Source organism: Harmonia axyridis, chromosome 5 (genome assembly GCF_914767665.1).
Source record: "Harmonia axyridis chromosome 5, icHarAxyr1.1, whole genome shotgun sequence".
In the NCBI taxonomy this organism is placed as follows: domain Eukaryota; kingdom Metazoa; phylum Arthropoda; class Insecta; order Coleoptera; family Coccinellidae; genus Harmonia; species Harmonia axyridis.
In genome coordinates this window covers 14,587,165-14,604,518 of record NC_059505.1, presented here as the reverse complement: position 1 = coordinate 14,604,518, position 17,354 = coordinate 14,587,165, and the positions used below count along the sequence as shown (strand labels likewise).

At 31.9% G+C, this 17,354-nt stretch overlaps 4 protein-coding genes across 6 annotated transcripts in view; 2 read left to right on the top strand and 2 right to left on the bottom strand.

The window, feature by feature from the left end:
• The first annotated feature begins 45 nt into the window (after positions 1 to 45).
• Positions 46 to 10,355, top strand: LOC123680553. Its single transcript, XM_045618507.1, has 11 exons — positions 46 to 201; positions 261 to 825; positions 1,385 to 1,490; positions 3,612 to 3,764; positions 3,824 to 3,959; positions 4,014 to 4,105; positions 4,164 to 4,321; positions 6,221 to 6,368; positions 8,779 to 9,001; positions 9,960 to 10,117; positions 10,174 to 10,355. The coding sequence occupies exons 1-11, from the start codon at positions 176 to 178 to the stop codon at positions 10,230 to 10,232; spliced, it is 1,824 nt and encodes a 607-aa protein (XP_045474463.1). The 5' UTR covers positions 46 to 175; the 3' UTR covers positions 10,233 to 10,355.
• A 33-nt stretch (positions 10,356 to 10,388) lies between these two features.
• LOC123680557 (26S proteasome non-ATPase regulatory subunit 11) lies at positions 10,389 to 15,671 on the bottom strand. Its single transcript, XM_045618512.1, has 2 exons — positions 14,513 to 15,671; positions 10,389 to 10,743 (listed from the first exon to the last, which is right to left on the bottom strand). The coding sequence occupies exons 1-2, from the start codon at positions 15,669 to 15,671 to the stop codon at positions 10,622 to 10,624; spliced, it is 1,281 nt and encodes a 426-aa protein (XP_045474468.1). The 3' UTR covers positions 10,389 to 10,621.
• LOC123680567 (probable DNA repair protein RAD51 homolog 4) lies at positions 15,413 to 17,324 on the bottom strand. 3 transcript variants are annotated; one of them, XM_045618531.1, is made up of 4 exons: positions 17,189 to 17,324; positions 16,892 to 17,010; positions 16,639 to 16,840; positions 15,413 to 16,585 (listed from the first exon to the last, which is right to left on the bottom strand). In XM_045618531.1, exons 1-4 carry the CDS (start codon positions 17,201 to 17,203, stop codon positions 16,127 to 16,129), a joined length of 795 nt encoding a protein of 264 aa, XP_045474487.1. In that variant the 5' UTR covers positions 17,204 to 17,324; the 3' UTR covers positions 15,413 to 16,126. The 3 variants fall into 3 exon arrangements, with proteins under 3 accessions (XP_045474487.1, XP_045474486.1, XP_045474485.1); XM_045618530.1 differs by having other exon boundaries at positions 16,892 to 17,025; positions 17,189 to 17,317; XM_045618529.1 differs by having other exon boundaries at positions 17,060 to 17,203.
• LOC123680552 (helicase domino) overlaps positions 15,977 to 17,354 on the top strand; it is a 44,319-nt gene continuing 42,941 nt past the window's right edge. Inside the window, exon 1 of the mRNA XM_045618505.1 lies at positions 15,977 to 16,172. The gene's annotated coding sequence lies outside the window, so the exon portion shown is untranslated. The remainder of the gene's footprint in view (positions 16,173 to 17,354) is intronic.

The window sequence follows — 17,354 nt, the reverse complement described above, 5'->3', positions numbered from 1 at the left end:
ACCGCTCGCTCTGCACTAGTGTTTATTTACCGAACGGAGCTTCTAATTTAGTGTTCTGTGCTTCTTACATTGAAATAGGTCTATGGTTCTAAGCTAACCCTTCGTTAATCTATATGTATCTATGATCTAACCTGAATTTATAAAAAATAAATATTATCATTTGAATTGTTTTAAAATGAACGAATTTCTAAAGTTGAAATGGTAGGTTTAAAAACTTTGTCATGATCAGTAGTTGAAAGCAATAACTCTAATTTTTCCAGGAACCCAACCACTGATAAATCCTATTTGGAGAAACAAGTCTGCACCTTTGTTTCAGATGAATATTTATTGAACTCTTATGTATACCAAAATATTGAAAAACGCTTACCCAAACCTCAACTTGTACACCAACTAGATAATGAAGTGAATTTCGTACCTGGTGGAAAATATATTCCTCATTTTTCAAGAAAATCTTCATTGAGTAAGGTGCAGCAAGAACAATGTCTCAATGCAATGAAAGTATTAATGCTTAATAAACCGTCATATCAACTGAAACAATCCGAGTCTTTCAATATAGATGTTTATAATAGTTTAAATCTCAAGATTGCCATGGAACATAATTTATACAATGAATTCGTGAAAAATTCTTGGGAATATGACAAGAAGAAAATTGCCGGATTGCAGAATAATCTATATCGATATGCCTCATTCTTAATTCAAAAAAAAGTCAAGAGATATTTGGAATATAAACAATATTTCAAAGAACAAGAATTAATAAATATGAATTATAATGAAGATGATACAGCTACAATTGAAGTCAATTGCATTCAAAATGTATTAGAATTGGTGAGTTTAAGTAACTTTCTCCCATGATTAAGTGGTAATAGCATGATGAATTTCATAGTGTCAGATCAGAAACACAATTGTTTATGTTTATTATAGATAAGTGTGCATAATCCTCTAATTTTATTAAATTAAGGAACAAATATGTGAATTATTCTTTTGTATATCCAGAGGGGATGTATGAACAAATACTAGAAAATAAAACAAATATTATAAAAATGATGTGACAAGTCAACTCTAGAATCAAGAAGAAAATATTTTGTGACTTACAATCTTGTAGGTTCAACTCCTACAGTGGTGTAGCCACTACTACGACAATTTCAATAGAAAACATGTTCCAAGGAATCCATTGTAAAGCTTAATATATTCTCTTCACAGACAATGACTTGTTACAAAAATTCTACTTACTAAAATCTTCACATTGTTTTGCAAAGTTAAAAAACTTCAACTTTACCTCCAAGAATGATATTTTACTAATAATTCGCATTTTACACCATTTTTTATAGTATATGTTAAAAAATTAAGCATCAGAGTACTGAATGAAATATTTATGATTTCACAGGGAACTCTTGCCAGATTCTCACATCCCAGCTTAAAATTTGAATGTCGATTGAGGGCACAAACCTTACCTGAAATAGAACCTGTTAAATATAACTCTAAACTTACAGGTAAGTTGTTTTTAAGATTTGTTGAATTAAACTAACAAAAGAGTAATAAAATTTAAAGAGGAATTCTAAAGAAGCATTGAGATAGTGCTAGCAGCTTTTGAAGGCTCATTCATTCATGAGCAACTTTGGCATGAGCATTCGACTAATTATTTTACATATACAAACTAAATTTCAACCTAGGATGTTACAGAAATAAAGGGTAATTTTTTCAATATTCTACTTGAATTTACTATAGTTCTGATGATGCCATCTACATCTACAGAAAGGTTATCGGGCATGTAGTCAAACTTGAACAATTTTAGCTCTTTATTGTTTCAGCCAAGCTTTTGGACAATAACTTGTCCTTCTTCAGGGCTACTGTTCAAGTTTGACTACATACCCGATAACCTTTCTGTTTTAAATTATAAATTGTTAGTCGAGATTTACAAGTAATTATTATTATTATTTGAACTGGGGTCGTTTTGGTTCGGTAAGCCTTCCGGGAACTGCAACCATGCAGATCTTTTGTTCACTACCCTACTCATTCATAAAAACCCAGGGAGGTTGTCAACGACGTTAATAAAATTGACAACCTCCTTAGGGGCCTTGGCCGTTACCTCTCTGGTATCCAGGACCGGCTTACCCATGTGAATGGTTCTTAGGCCAGCCAGCTCCGGACACTTGCATATCAAGTGTTCGGCTGTTTCTGCTTCCGATCCACAGAGCCTGCAAATCTCGTCTGCTGACTTTCCCATACGGTACAAATGATGTTTGTACCGACAGTGCCCCGTCAGCAGTCCTACCATCACCCGAAGCTCGGCTCGCGACAGCTTCAGGAGCTTTTAGGCGTAGGTAGGTGAAATCTTCACGAATTTCTTTGCCTGAACAAGTCTAGGAGTGTTAGTCCAGTGGATTGTCCTACTGTTCAACTCCCATAGCTGGACAACAGCAACAAAAATGATACAAAAATACGAAAACAACGGGTATACCGATGACGAATACAAAATTTACAGATGGCAAAACAAGGGGGACACCGACAAAGTGGGTAGATGAAGGAAAATAATAAATCTTGGACATAGACGCGCTCGTAGTACAATAAAAGTAAACATCTCAAAAGCTATAATAAACTCATAAACCTTAAGAGGGTCGTGTCGATTTTAAAGAAAAGTAAAAAGATTATTGGTTCATTTTATGGAAAAATTTTCGTTCTTCGTCTCTGAGAGAATTCTGAAATGTTATATATTTGAAATATATAAAAATATAAATATTTGAAACAGTTATTTTTCAGAAACACCCTGTAACTCATGAACAAAGCAAGATATTTACGATCTGATTTCTGATATATTATTATTTCGAAAGATATTGGGGTTCTTGAAGATTCTTTTTCTAAATCTTATAATTGCCGAGATGCTCCCAGTGAGCATCGAATTCAGGTCATCCTGTACACTTCCTCATATGTCATAGAAGCAATACATAGGATTTGTTTCAAAAGGTATTTCGTCGACTTTACAGCTGTCTCCCAAATCCTTTACAAGTCCAATATGAAAAGTGTTGAAAAGCATGCATAAATACAAATGAAGGCATTCATTAATTGGGCTCTTCGAAGTATTCCTTCCTTAATTTATATAGGATCTGCATAAGCAACTCCAATCCAAGCCGTTCCATACTTCGGTAATTCTCTCATAAAAAAATGATGGTATCTTGGAATAAGAGCATAATACAATCCTTAAGAAATCTCTTCACTGAATTCTTGCAAGCAATTGACCATAAGTTAGTCTGATTAAAGAAAGCATATTCTGAACTAGGTAAAATTCTTCAATTAACCTACATAGAAAGAATATAATCCCAGAATAATATTTAACCCAGTATTACCCGATACTAGCAGGCAATTTGGTGCACATAGCTGTAAAAAAAATTTATAAAATAATGAATTAATTTCCTAAAGAAGTCCAAACTTACAGAATAAATGTTGTTATTATTTAAAAAAAATTGCAATAATTGAAACTGGTTTCAAACACCAGTACTATAAAGATATATGTATATCAATGGATTAAAAACAATCCAATGAAAAATAATAAATAAATACATACATAGAATTTATAACATTTTTTTTTCAATTAGATAAATTAATATGCTTTTCAGTTAGCAAAGATGCAAACATAAGAGAATTACTGAAGAATAATGATTTCGACGTTGTGATATCATCTAGTGGTCTGAAAAGATTATTAGATAATACAGATTTAAGGGAGAAATGGACAATACCTGTGATAGTTGAAATAATTAATGTTCAGCGAGGTAAACATTTTTTTTTCAATCTGAATAAATGTCAACAATTTTAAAAAAATCTTCCACAGGAAAAGAAATATTTAAAAAAAAAGTTGTTTTCATCGATAAACCCCTTGCTGAAGATCATCCAGATCCCCTGGATTTGAAATACTGTAGTATGAAGAGATTGGTGAGAACAAATTTTTGTCGTTATGAAGCATTCAAGTAAGTAAGATTTAACGTTATATTTAATGAAATCAATTAACTGAAAATTTCTAGATATGAAAATCAAGAAAATTGTCTTCAAGATGAAACGATTGAACAAGCTAATGCTGAAGAATCTGTAGAGAACCATGAAGAAGAATGGAAAGGTTAATTTTTGAAAATATTGAAACATATAATCAGATTAATTTCTCCTTTAAATTCTAGGAAAAAAGAAAAAGGGGAAAGATAATATTATTCATCATAATGTCAGTTATCGTTTGTGGAAAGTGAAGAAAAATGTAAATCACAATGCACTATTGAAAAATCAAGGAAAGAATACTGAACTCAAGTTATTGATAAGATCAAAACTTGATGGATGTGAGGTGAGTTATTTATTTGATAGTGTAGTATTGATTAGTTGTCCCCGAGGTTATCCCCAACTTCAGCCTATCAGCCTAGGAGAGAAAACTCCCCTCTCATTCAGCTTTCTCACTCTCTGCTAAGGGAAACATTCCACACTGGCGCTTTATCCGAAACTCGACATACCTATATTTTGAAATTTTTTCGACCTCCTTTTGACGCATGTTATTAGTTTTTATTATATTCAATTCAAATTATTATTAACACTTTCAGTTAAAATGAAAGATATACATATATACAAACAATGGCGGCTGCTGTTGAGACTTCTTAATGTTTATGTTTATTAGAAACGAAAATGTCAAATTAGTTATTTTATCAACATGTAATATTTGTCCAAACTCCTCAACAGCTGTAACGTACTATATTTGACCATGGAATGGTAATTGTTAATTATCTCCAGAGACTAGAGGGCTAGATTGTTTGAACTCGGACATAAACTGGAAGTGCTGCATCCAAATTTACCAGCTTGGTATTGTAGGTACTTGTCCTGTTTCATATATTTATGACGCTTTGTGACGGCTATAGTGATTTGATTGACAAAATGGATTATATTTGGAAAAATTCTGGTAGAAAACCTCAGATTCGGATTCAGCATCCCAAAAAACATATATAATCAAAAATATCAAAACTACCCCAAAACTTTCCTGTGATAAACACTTATTGACTGGACTATCCCAGGACAAACAATAATTGTGTTCTCTTGAAAATGATGAACTTCTTGAATAGGCGAACTGCTGAAATAGATTTGCACATAAATGAAAGAACGCTCAAAAGCTCCTGATTTCACGCCAGTGCTGTCTTAATTTTTTATAGTCATCGTGCAATTCTCGCAATTTTCACAAATCGTCCACATTTATCAAGCTGATCGGCAATCTTCTTAATGAATCTCATGGACTGATGTTTGATTTTTTCAGCGGATATGTTAAATATGATTATTATTTCCGATGTTCCAATCAGATTCCCCCCCCCCTGTAGATCTATCAATGGGTAATAACCCCTTCCCTCCCTGAAAAATGACATTTTTCTCTATCCTAAATTAATAATCAAAAAATCAATCATTTTCAATTTGTACTTATTGTATTAGAATGAACTCATTTATTAAATTATTATTATTATCCCTTTTTCTTGTGAACCAATGATTGATCTGATTACAGATATGTTTTTGCGATTTTTTTCAATCCTCTCAGTTATAAAATAACATAAAGTATGTAATTTCCACAAATATTCTAATGTTATGACAATTGTTTCGCCAACATTGTGGTTTTTTTCTTAGAGTTACATTCCATTTGTTTTATTTATAATGAATTTACATCAAGTAAAAGGGCCGAATCCAATAAAAATCCACTTAGGGTATGGTCCGTGTATCACCTTGGTTACTATGGTTAGTAAGTAGGCGGTTCATATATTGTTATATATTGTTAAATTATATACCATATTCCACAAAAGCGGTGACTTAACTTCGGTGAGTTATCTGTCACCAGAGCAACCATACTTTTATTCTGGTGCAGTTCGTTAACCACGCCCACTCGTCTTGGCAGTTATCATTTTAATTTTCATATTATTGTTCATGAACATTTTCCATGACACTCAATGACTTATTTTAATTATAAAACAAATAGCCTTCAGAGCAGTTAAGAACTTAGTACAAATACCAAGATATTAACCATTTATAACCTTCAAAACTTTGCCAAAGAAAAATTTTGACGAATGACAAATGTCAAGCGATCCGTTGATACGAAGCAGGTTATCTCAAATATTGAAAACCGCTAGTAACCGCTCTAAAATTTTCGGCGATATACCCTCAGTCGTATTACTCTTCATCAATTTCGAAAAATTGACCAGTTATCATTGCATAATTGCAGATTATGCCATCCGGACCCCTACAACCCGTTATTGTTAAACCCAAAGTTGAATATCAATTGCAATATGGAGCAAACGTTCCCACAAAGAGTGAACTATCCAGGGAGTGGTGTTCGTTATTTTTCAGGCCGTTTTCGAATTTATATAGAGGTGAGTAGTTTTATTGTTCGCCAATATTTGAATTTTATTATTCATGAAACTAGCATTCCAAAAAAAGTTATTTTCTACATACATATAATAAGGTAGTAGAAACGAGAAACCTTGTTTTGTATATGGAATAAATTCCATGAATCATCTAAAATTCATGGATGAGCTTGAATTTGTAAGGTGTAGGGTCATTTTTTTTTCGAGAACCTAAAATATATGACAACATAATTGATTTCTTTAATGATTTATTATCAAATCAATTGATACTTGGTAACCAAAGATTTGCTTACTTATGTGAAGTACATACTCAGAAGAACAAACTGCTGCCATATGTTAAAGGATGAAAAAGTACTCTTCTATCTGTATCATGCGCGTCAAGTTATACAAAATAGGCTCAAATTCTCAATTTGTGAACTAATTTTTTTTTGTGAACCGCTGTGACATGGGTATCAGAAGAAAGGATTTACTGAGAAGAATAAGAAAAGGAATACAACGTCATTTCCAAGCCTCTATGTCGGATGGTACAAGATGGCCGATATTGAACCTCCTAACAATACAATAATTGTTTAAACAATACTTGTGTTGTTTGTAGAGATTAGCCTTATTAGAAATGATCTGCAACCTGTCTAGAAGAAGGAAAGCTCCAAAAGCAAACCCGAAACTCTGTTTCGTTAGGCAGTGTAAGTGGCGGATATTCTTTAACACCCAAGTCAGTGAGGTCATGCCAAGGACTGAGTGGCATCAGGTTGATGATGTCATGAACATACCACCTCAGGGAACCTGGGAGAACCCTGTTGTATTTCAGCTCTTGCCTTTTAAACGAATATCTCGGAGGGTCGACGGATATTTCTTCGGTATTCGTTGGGAACAAAAAGGAAGATACGGTTAGAAAAGGCGAATTAAAACGCATACAAAAATTTGACTCCCGAAAGCGATGACGCGGAATCAGGACAACCGTGAAAACAGCTTCCAACGATAAATGCTGAACTTGGCTAAGAAACGTATGCAAATATTAAGAGCATTAGGGACTCATCAACCTGGTGAACAATTACATACTTGAACTTGACTTGAGATATTTATTGCTTGACTTGATATCAAGCTACTTGATATTACTTGTTCTTGATACACAAGAGCCGCACGGCTATATTTCTGTAAGCTCGTGCGCGCTTAGACTAAATAAGGGGGTTCCCCGAGCTCCGAGATAACTGAAGCGATCGTCAGCAGGGGCGTAACTATTGGTGACTCATGAGGGGATGGCGTTGACCCCCATTTCGAAAAAGCAAATTCTTCAAATCTTTTATAATTTTGTTTTAAATTGTTACAATTTTTTTCATTTCTTCTAATCAACCCTTTTAGAAATTTTCTCGCATTTTTATGGAATTTTAGTAGGCAGAAATCTGTTGGAAGATCCCATGGATAAATTTATTGCTTATTGAGGTTCTGCGTTATTCTATAAGAATGTACGCAAAAATAATAAAATCTTAAAACTTCTTTTATTACTGTCGGCTGAGGTTAACAACAAACGGTGATGAATTCTCAGAAGGGCATCTCATTAAATACAAATGGTGTAAATCTTAGTTGAAAATATACCATCATCGGGTATTCTCTATTACGTGGAAAAAAAAATGAAACTGGAATTTCATGGGCAAATTAAAGTGGCAGGGTATTTCAGATTTATAGATATTCATTTCACACAACAGAATTTGTTGTTTGTTCACTATTGAAGCTAGGCATCCATTAGTCGGGTCGTGCCGGGGCGGAGAAATACGCTTTCCTACATTTGTATGCAACTGCGTCCACTACACGGTCAGCTTGAATACAAATGTGGGCAGGCGTATTTCTCCGCCCCGGCCCGACCCGCCTAATGGACGCTTCATCAGATATACCATGTAACTTATAATTTTTGATGATGAATATTATTATTGAGAAAAATAGTGCGGTTGTCATAGTTAGATTGAGTTGAAGCTTGTAGGCTTTGTTTTATTGAAATTTAATGAAAGTTGAACAAGTTATCATAATTTAAAATTCTTTATTAACAAATGAACCACATGCATCTTAACTTTAGATGTCCTCAAAAGATTTCTCTGATATTTATAATGTTCTGTGTAATTTCCACTTGTGGTATAAACCAGAAAAATTGAAACCTTTTTTGTACAGAATAAAGCTTGGCTATTATTTTTAAAATTTTATTATTTGAAGCAAACTGTGATTTTTGCAATATTTTGACTGATTGGGTACTTGAGCAAGATTCAAATAAACAATAAACTATTGCTCACTATTGTTATGGAACCCATTATTTCTTGGCAATATATTGGAAGAATGTATTAGTCACCGTCAGGAAAATAGAGTTCTGTGAATCTTTTGTGTTATGATCAAGTAATTTAATCAATTACCAATGCCTATTTACTTGCAGTTAGAATGCACTGGAATACAGCAGAAGTAGTGAATATTGAAAAATGTTCTATTCAAAAGGTGGCCGCTGATGCTAATCATCTTTATCAGTATAAACCTTATTTGGGATTAGGAATATTGAATGATGTCCTTACAAAATTAGTGCAATTGGATGAAGGAAATTATTTGTTAACTCATCTTCCAAAGCATGGATCATTTGCTTCATTACTGAAGGAATGTGACAGGTATAACCCTAAATTTTTAAAACATTTCTGTAGAATTTTAGCTTTCCTCAAACTACCTATAGTGAATTGATTCAATCTGAAGAATTATTTCATATAAAAATAATTTGAAATTCAAATTTCACTGGTTACGTTTTGAGATGTATTATTAAGGGTATGGCCCGTATATCGCCGAGAATTTCAGAGCTGTTACTAGTGGTTCTCAATGTTTCAGATAACCTGCCTTGTATTTACGGACCGCTTGACACTTATCATTGGCATTATGGGCAACCAAGTTTTATAAAGATTATAAATGGTTGATCTTTTTCAATTTGTAAACAATTAATAGTACTTAATGGCCCCAAGGGTATTTGTTTCATAATTGAAATAATAAAGTTTTTGAGTGTTAGATGTCCACTTCAGGATGACCGTGTAGTGGACGCAGTGGCATACAAATGTAGGCAGGCGGATTTCTCCGCTCCGGACCGACCCTCCTAGCTTAAAACTACAGTTGCTTTGGTGACAGATAACTCACCGGAGTTTGAGGAAATAGTCACCGGTTTTCAAAGAATTTGACATATAATGACCACCAACTTAATCATAGCAACCAAGGTGATATACGGACCGTACCTTAAATGGTATGCCTAGGCAAATTAGACATGTGCTACCCAAAAAAAAATGTACCGAGAAAAAAAACATTTTAAAATCATTTTGACTGTCACTAATAATAAATGTTTAAAAGGTTTTTATTGAATACAATAAACCAACATCTGTATACTCATTAGTTTAAAACATTAATCATCAAAAATGATCGAAAAATGCCACTACTTCTAGGAATTCATATTTAATAAATATTATTTTACAATGTTGAAGTCTTTACAGAATGGTATCTAATGATAAATTCATTCAGACGTCAGTTCTTCGATCAGGCTGAATTATCAGGTATTCCTCTCAAGCTTATAATCATTTAATTAATTTTCAGTTCTTCCAAGTGCTTAGATTTGCATAGTGAATATAAAGAGTGGGAAATGAGTAATGTGATAAAAAAAAATTGGGTTCCAATAGATCTCAATTACATTTTACCTATACATGAATCACAAATGCGGCTACCTGGATGTTTCCTGCCACCTCTTCAGAAAGGTCTATTTTTTTCAACATTATTCGGGAACTTTTTTAATAAATTTCCTTCATTTTAGGTAGAAATGCGAAGTTCAAGAATAAAAAGGTAGATCTGAAGAAAACCAAGTCCGTTTAGATGCACTATTCAATTTTTATTTTCCAAAAGCCAATTTCTCTAGGATATAATAATTAATTAAGGTAGAATTGATGCTTATTATTTTTTTGTATTTGGGAATGAATAAACATTATTATTATTATATATTATATTATTATTATAAAAAAACACATCGACTTAAGAAACAGGATTTTAATTCAAAAACCAAAACACTGTTCATTGTACATAGTTCACAATTAATTTCTGAATTTTGATCGAAAAAACTTAAGTTATTAATTATTTACAAAAACAGGTTAAATGGAACTTCTGTTACTGTTAGAACTGATTAGGACAACTGTTAGAGAAAGGTATAATTCGATATTGGGCAAAATACAGTCTGTTTACATCATAATATTTCTTATTCTTTCAACCTATGACAATTTCTTAGCTTTTTGATAGAGAGTATCCACTACTTTACTCATACTTTGAATTGTTTCTAAAGCCATTTCATATGTCTTGTCTATTGGGGTCTCTTCGAAAACTATTAGTACTCCTGAAACAAAATAATTTTGATGAAACACATGGCATATAAAAAAATCAATCTGAATTTTTAAACTTGGTTAACATCAAAACAAAGTGATTTTGCAAGAACTTCAACATTGTTTGAATAGATGGAAAAAAATATTGCAATAACCTTGTTCGAGATAATATGACTAGACAAGTCTTTATATTCTTATACCAATATAAATGATATACCTTTATTTTCTTCTGCATACTTTTTATGGCCTTCTTACAGTATCATAACGATGTCTTAAACATAGAATTAATTGATATTTAGCGAATAAAGAGGAATAAATTACGTTAATAAATATTGCTTATGTGCAAAGTTGATTTTCATCAATCATGACTGATAGAAACCTTAAACTTTTTCAACATTATAAGTACGCTTATCAATTTAAGGTATTTAATTCAACCATCTTGAATAAAATGACTTTTTCTTCTAGAAGTTTTTAAAGTTCATCAGTCCACCATAACTTTCTGCTCTTCCCATTTCTATTAATTCTGAATGTTTCCTCTCCAGGCCTATGAATACTTTCGAAGATATTGTTATATGTTATGTCAAAGGGCTGTTGTTTCTTTCAAAAATAGAATAAATCGGGAAAGATCTATTGGTTATGCTTCGCTTTGAGAACCCCCGACTAATAAAATTGATCATAAATGGAATGGAAAGTTGTGTACCCCAAGTGTTAGATTTCCGTTACTGTAATATTGAACTTTTGTAAGTTACAAGATCCAATATAAATTATAAGTAACTAATATTTTTTTAAATGTCAAGATCTTTTTTGTTGAAAAAGGAAATAATAGATCATAGTGTAAAATATTTTATAAAAATCAAAATTATTTTCACATTTATGTTGTATCATTACAAATTTATGCAAAATTCAAGTACTATGGATTCATTTATTTTGAACCTTTTCCTCTTTTGCATCATAATGATTTGTTTTGATGATATTCTCCACCTAAAAACCGACTCATAAACTGAATTGATGTCTTTTTTCTGCTAGCTGAATCCAATTGATTCTCTATCTTTCAGTTCCATTTCTTATTTTACATAATGCTCAAAATTGAACATTATGATATTGATGATACATTTGTGCTTTGATAATATTCACTCATGAATGTCAATATAATAATATGTATAAAGATATAATTAAAATTCAAAGTTATCTTTCACTGTATGAGAACATAATAATGACAAAATTAATGAATAAAAACTTCAGGTGAGTCAATAATCATATTGAAAAATTCATAACTCTAAAACTAATTAAGCTAAAGTCTTGCGGTAAAAAATATTTTAATCAGTACAATTATGGTATTACAGTTTTCAAATTTTATTATTCTGCATAGACAATTTCTGCAAATATAAATTTTTCAAAATAAGCGTCTTTTATTTTTTGCCTTGAAAATTAATGCATCGTAACCCTGAGCTTGGTAGATCAATTTTGGACGTATTTTTTTATAATATTTTTGGATTTTGTGAAAATTTCAAGAAGTGTCCAATTTTTTTGTCCTCAAATGATTCTAAAGGTTTATTATTGATGTTAAAAAATTTAAATTGAATGTATATTTTTAGATCATTGAATAAATGGTAATAATTGAACATGATCATTTGATTTTCTAAGAGTTTCACAACTACGAAACAAAATAAATTAGTGAAATTTTGTTGTGAAATGAGTTTTGCATTACATACCAAATATAATTTTATTACACGACAAAGTTTGGATTAGGTATGTAGATTTGATATAAAAAAAAACTGATATATAGCGATTTGTAATCTCATTTTTCAAGGAACATCAAAATAACTTCTCGAAGTTAATTATAATAATTCCAAAAATCATTACTTCAAATTTCATTGGCATTATCAAAATCATATTTCTCTACAAACTTCAACTTCATTTCAAGTCCTCATATTACCTCCAATCAAGAACACATAGCGGAGTCTGTGAGATTACTGAATGAATGAAGGAAGATTCCATACAAAATTATTTTCTACTTTTGAGTTTTATGGTGTTGCCGGTGCCAAAGCACATTTTCTCGTCATACATAATACTCAAATCTTTTATGACAACCCTTGTCTGTTCCCCTACTAAAAATGTAGCTAAATTGGAACGGATGGATTTTCCCAAAAATATCAGTATGGGCTCTTGAAAATAAACACTTTATTCGGCTTGCACCGTTGTTCCAGCATTTCAATATCAAATTAGAGAACAGCTAAGCTGTTTACCACAAAAAAAAAACATCTAATTTCTAAAACAAGTAGTAATATCATTTTAATACATTAGGAACATAAAAGAACTCAAATGATTGTCCTGCAGTACTCCTGGGTGGACCACATATGATGGAGAGAAATTCTAGGTTTGTTGGGTCAAATTTGACAAAAACAAATCAAGCAATCGACCAGTGATTCAAAATGACAACTTCCTCATCAAAACACACTGATCCACCATATCAAATGCCTTGAAAAAAACAACATAGACCTGTTCTCCCTTATCCAATGAATTCATAACAAATTGGAGTCAACACCCTTACCAGGCATATTGCCATGCTATGGTTCAGCCAACTTGGATGTTGCATCTCTCTACAAATGGTTCAATTTTTCATATCAATTGGGAAAGCTTGATTTTTTAGTTGAATTTTAGATACAAAAGTATTGATGGCTTTCATTATCACATGATAATCTGAAAGAGTATCTAAGGTTGCCTCAGTTATAAGATCAGCACTATCAGAGAAGATTTAACGTAACCCAATTTCAGTTTCTGACCAAACTTACCTGGTATAAATCATTGAAACCGGAGGCAAGTAAGGTTTTCATAGATGATTATAATTTGGGAAATATTGGTTGACTTGATAACAGTTTTAACAGGGCCCCATTAAAAGAGATAATATCTTACAATTTTCTCCTTAAATTGTCAGAACCGTTTTTCAAACAGGAAAGTAAGCTATCTTGTCAGACCCTGAGGCGTCAGCCAACAGAGTTAGAAATAGATTTTCTGCAATACAAAGAGTCTGGCTTTGAATTTTCAACATTTGTTATCTTGGGAAAGGTGAGCCACTAGAAACAAGGGAATTCCAGATGCGTTCTTAGCAAAAAAGACAATCCCTAACAGCTGTGTTCGATGAAGTTTTTACGCCCACTCCTGCAGGACAGAATTCAGCTAATTCATATTGAAGTGTAACACTGAATCTTATTATTTTTATCCTCAAGTAAGTCAATATAAAGAGAGTTTATAGTTTACATTGATAAAATTTTTATAAAAATCTGTTAAAATTGATTGATTGCATAAACTAGTACAGTGATCATCAAATGAGTGTGATTGTATCAAATTAAATATTTTATATTACTATTCTTCATCAATATAATATATGCTATTTATAATTAATGCTGACAAATTGACTTGATATTAGGAAAATAAATTGATTGATATTATCTTCAGCAATTGAATGACTATTTTCTAGTTGTTATACAGAATTTTTAAAATGAATAACTTCCTTCCATAATCTATCCTTCCGATGAAAATTTTTTTTGTTAAATATAAAATTTGTCAAAATTTATTGAAGTGAAGGTAGTTGGATAATAAGATATAAATATTTATTATTCGAAATCGACATTTTTTCTTTGTCTTATATAGCCAATTGAAGTTTGTAATGAATTGTGCTGATTCATGCAAAATCAAATTGACAATGTCATCCCAAAACAGATTTGAAATTGTCAAATTCTTCAAAATGAATATCAAATTTCATATAGAAAGAATGTTTCTCACCTTCTCCCTGGTCTAATATTCCATGAAACTTAACATCCAAAATCATTTGAGAGAGTTTTTTTTCAACTTGTGCCACAGGAAGCTTTATAGTTTTGGCAATATGTTCAACTTCAACTCTTGAATAAGGCTCAATGATTCTACATAAATTTTGTTCAAGCATATTATCATATAAAGTTCCCAAATGAGCACGTACAATAACATCATCTTCAAGCTCATGCTTAAATTCTTTCACAGCAACTTGAAAATCAGCCAATGATCTTTTATGTGAAGCTTGAGCTACAGATTTCATTGCATCTATATCTTTTCCAGCATATTTGATTGCCAGTTTTCCACTAACAATTTGATGGACTTCTTCTGGATTATTTAACATTATTTTGGAAAGAAGCATATATTTCAAAGCTACTAGAGCTTTTGGTGCTTCAACACTATCAAAGCCTTCAAAAGCTTCGTAAAAGTATGAATATGCTGTTTTAAAATCTTTTTCATCTGCTGCATGCAATATACCAGATTGCAAATCAAGGGCAGCCTGTAATTTAGGTGGACAATATATAGAATTAGCCGTTGTTCTAGCTGAAGTAAGGGCTGCTCTCGCTTTGGGAAGATTGCTCAAGGCATGGTATGTCTTGCTTTCAAGAAGTTGAACTTCCACCAAAAGGTTTTTGTCATCAAGTTTTTTTAGTTCTTTAAGTAAAGTAGATCCAAGTGTGAGAGCCTCTGAAAACATTCCAGTATCGAAATATAAGGCAACTAAACGAGCCTCTAAACTTTGTCTCAAGAAAGTTCTGCGTTCTTCCTTTGCCCATTCGATACATTCTTTGCATAATTGAACTTCAATGCCAATACCAGCTTCGAGATCGAGAAAAAAATCAACAAGAGAACGAACCAATTTTGCAGCTTTAGCTTTGCTTATTTCACTCAGAAAAGGTCTAGTTGCTTTTATGAGTTCAGCAAGCTCCTTAGCCTTTCCTTCCCTCTTATATTGCTCACCAAGATTGAGGATATCCTGTTCTTTTGATTTAATGTTTTCTTCATCACTGTTATTTTGTTCTCCATTTCGATTTATTTTCAAAAATTGTTCGCGGTCTGAGTTAGACACAGTTTGCACTCTTTCAAATAACATCGCACCCGCCATATTGCTAATGTAGAAAAGCACTGTCATCAACAAAATTCAATGATGTCAAAGTAGCAATTCATGTCAAATATTTGAAAGAAATAGAAAATCCTTCTTCTTGTTTTTCAGGGTGTCCATTCTCAAGATTTCTTGATATTGACAATCATTCTTTGTAGAAAACTAAATTGGTTTATAGAAAAAACAACAATTTAATCACTAAATTATTTGAAATGATGACAACATTGCCGTTTCCCAGTGAAAAATACCTTCCATCTTCGTGACAGAAGGCTCAATTAACAAGTATTCTGTGATTCATTTGTCAGAAAAAACTTAAAATGAATGATCTATTTCATATTGAGCAAAATGCTCAAATACTTTAATTTTTTTTTAGAAACTGATGCTGCTTCTTCTAAACTCAATTTAAACATGTGAGAAACTCAAGTATAAGTAGTGTTTACGAGGAAATAAACTAAATAGAGTGAATAAGTGTTTAATATTTTGAATCATGTAATGTCAGCAAGAGGTATAAAAACAGTTTTCAGTGATAAGGTATTACTTTTTTCAATACTGAGTCTCAAATGGTGCTGTTCTCTCTCTAATTTGATCCTTGTATTAGGAACTGTGAACCAAAACCTACCACAAGAAACTGTTTGTTTTGTTCCTATTTGTGTTCCAAAATCTCCTTCAACCCAAGTAGACATCAAATTTATAACAAGAATTGTAACATGATACCTTGTAGTGATAAAATGCATAATGTTAGCCAAATGTGTCAAGCATAAATTGTTTAAAGAATGATCAATGTTATTTAGAAAAACAGCAGCCAATGAATCTATAACTATAAATCTCAGCATGGAACTTTTTTCTTCTAGATTTTCAGATATTTCTTGTAAACAGTTCAATAAATCATATTTATTCTGAATGAATTTAATAGATATTCTTGACAGGCCATTCACTAAATCTTCCTGAAAATTTCAAAGTTATGATAAAAATTGAAGAATTAGATTAGAATACTTACAGTAGAGTATTCTGTACATAACAAGTGAAATTTTTCTGCTGAGAAATCATGTTTTGAATCCAATAGAAAACAGATCTGTTTCATTTTCATAACAATATTTTTCATGAACATATATGCTAATAAACTTTTACCACATGCTGCTCTGCCATATATTTCGTAAATGCTGCTTGTGAGGAAACCACCTTCTAAGAATTCATCAATACTAGAAATGAATGAATTAAATGAATTGTACGATATTTGACTATTTTGTTACCTTTTAATGCCAGATGGAATTAAAGCAGAGTTTTTCACTAAATCCAAGTAGCTATCATATCCATTTTCAGAAATTGCGGCATATTTCTTTAATAATGTTTTTTTAATTTCTATTATTTCCTGGAAGATTTTTGTCTAAAATATGTTATTTAAAAGTGAAATAAATTACCTTAAACAGTAAAAGACCAATTTTAGCCAATTTCTGTGAATCATAACTGATAAAGTCCCTTGCAGTGAATATATCATTCTGATTCAATGCAGATAGAACTGATTCACTTAAAAAGGGATGAGTATTTACCTTCAAACGTTCCATGTCGCACTACTTTCACTTTGAATTTGGGCGGGAATTCTTACGCGCATAGATATCAAGGGACATGCGCAATAAACTTATTTATCCTAGCGGGCTGGTTGTGAGTTCTACGAAAACGTATTGTAAAAGACCGTCGCCATGTTGTTGAACGATG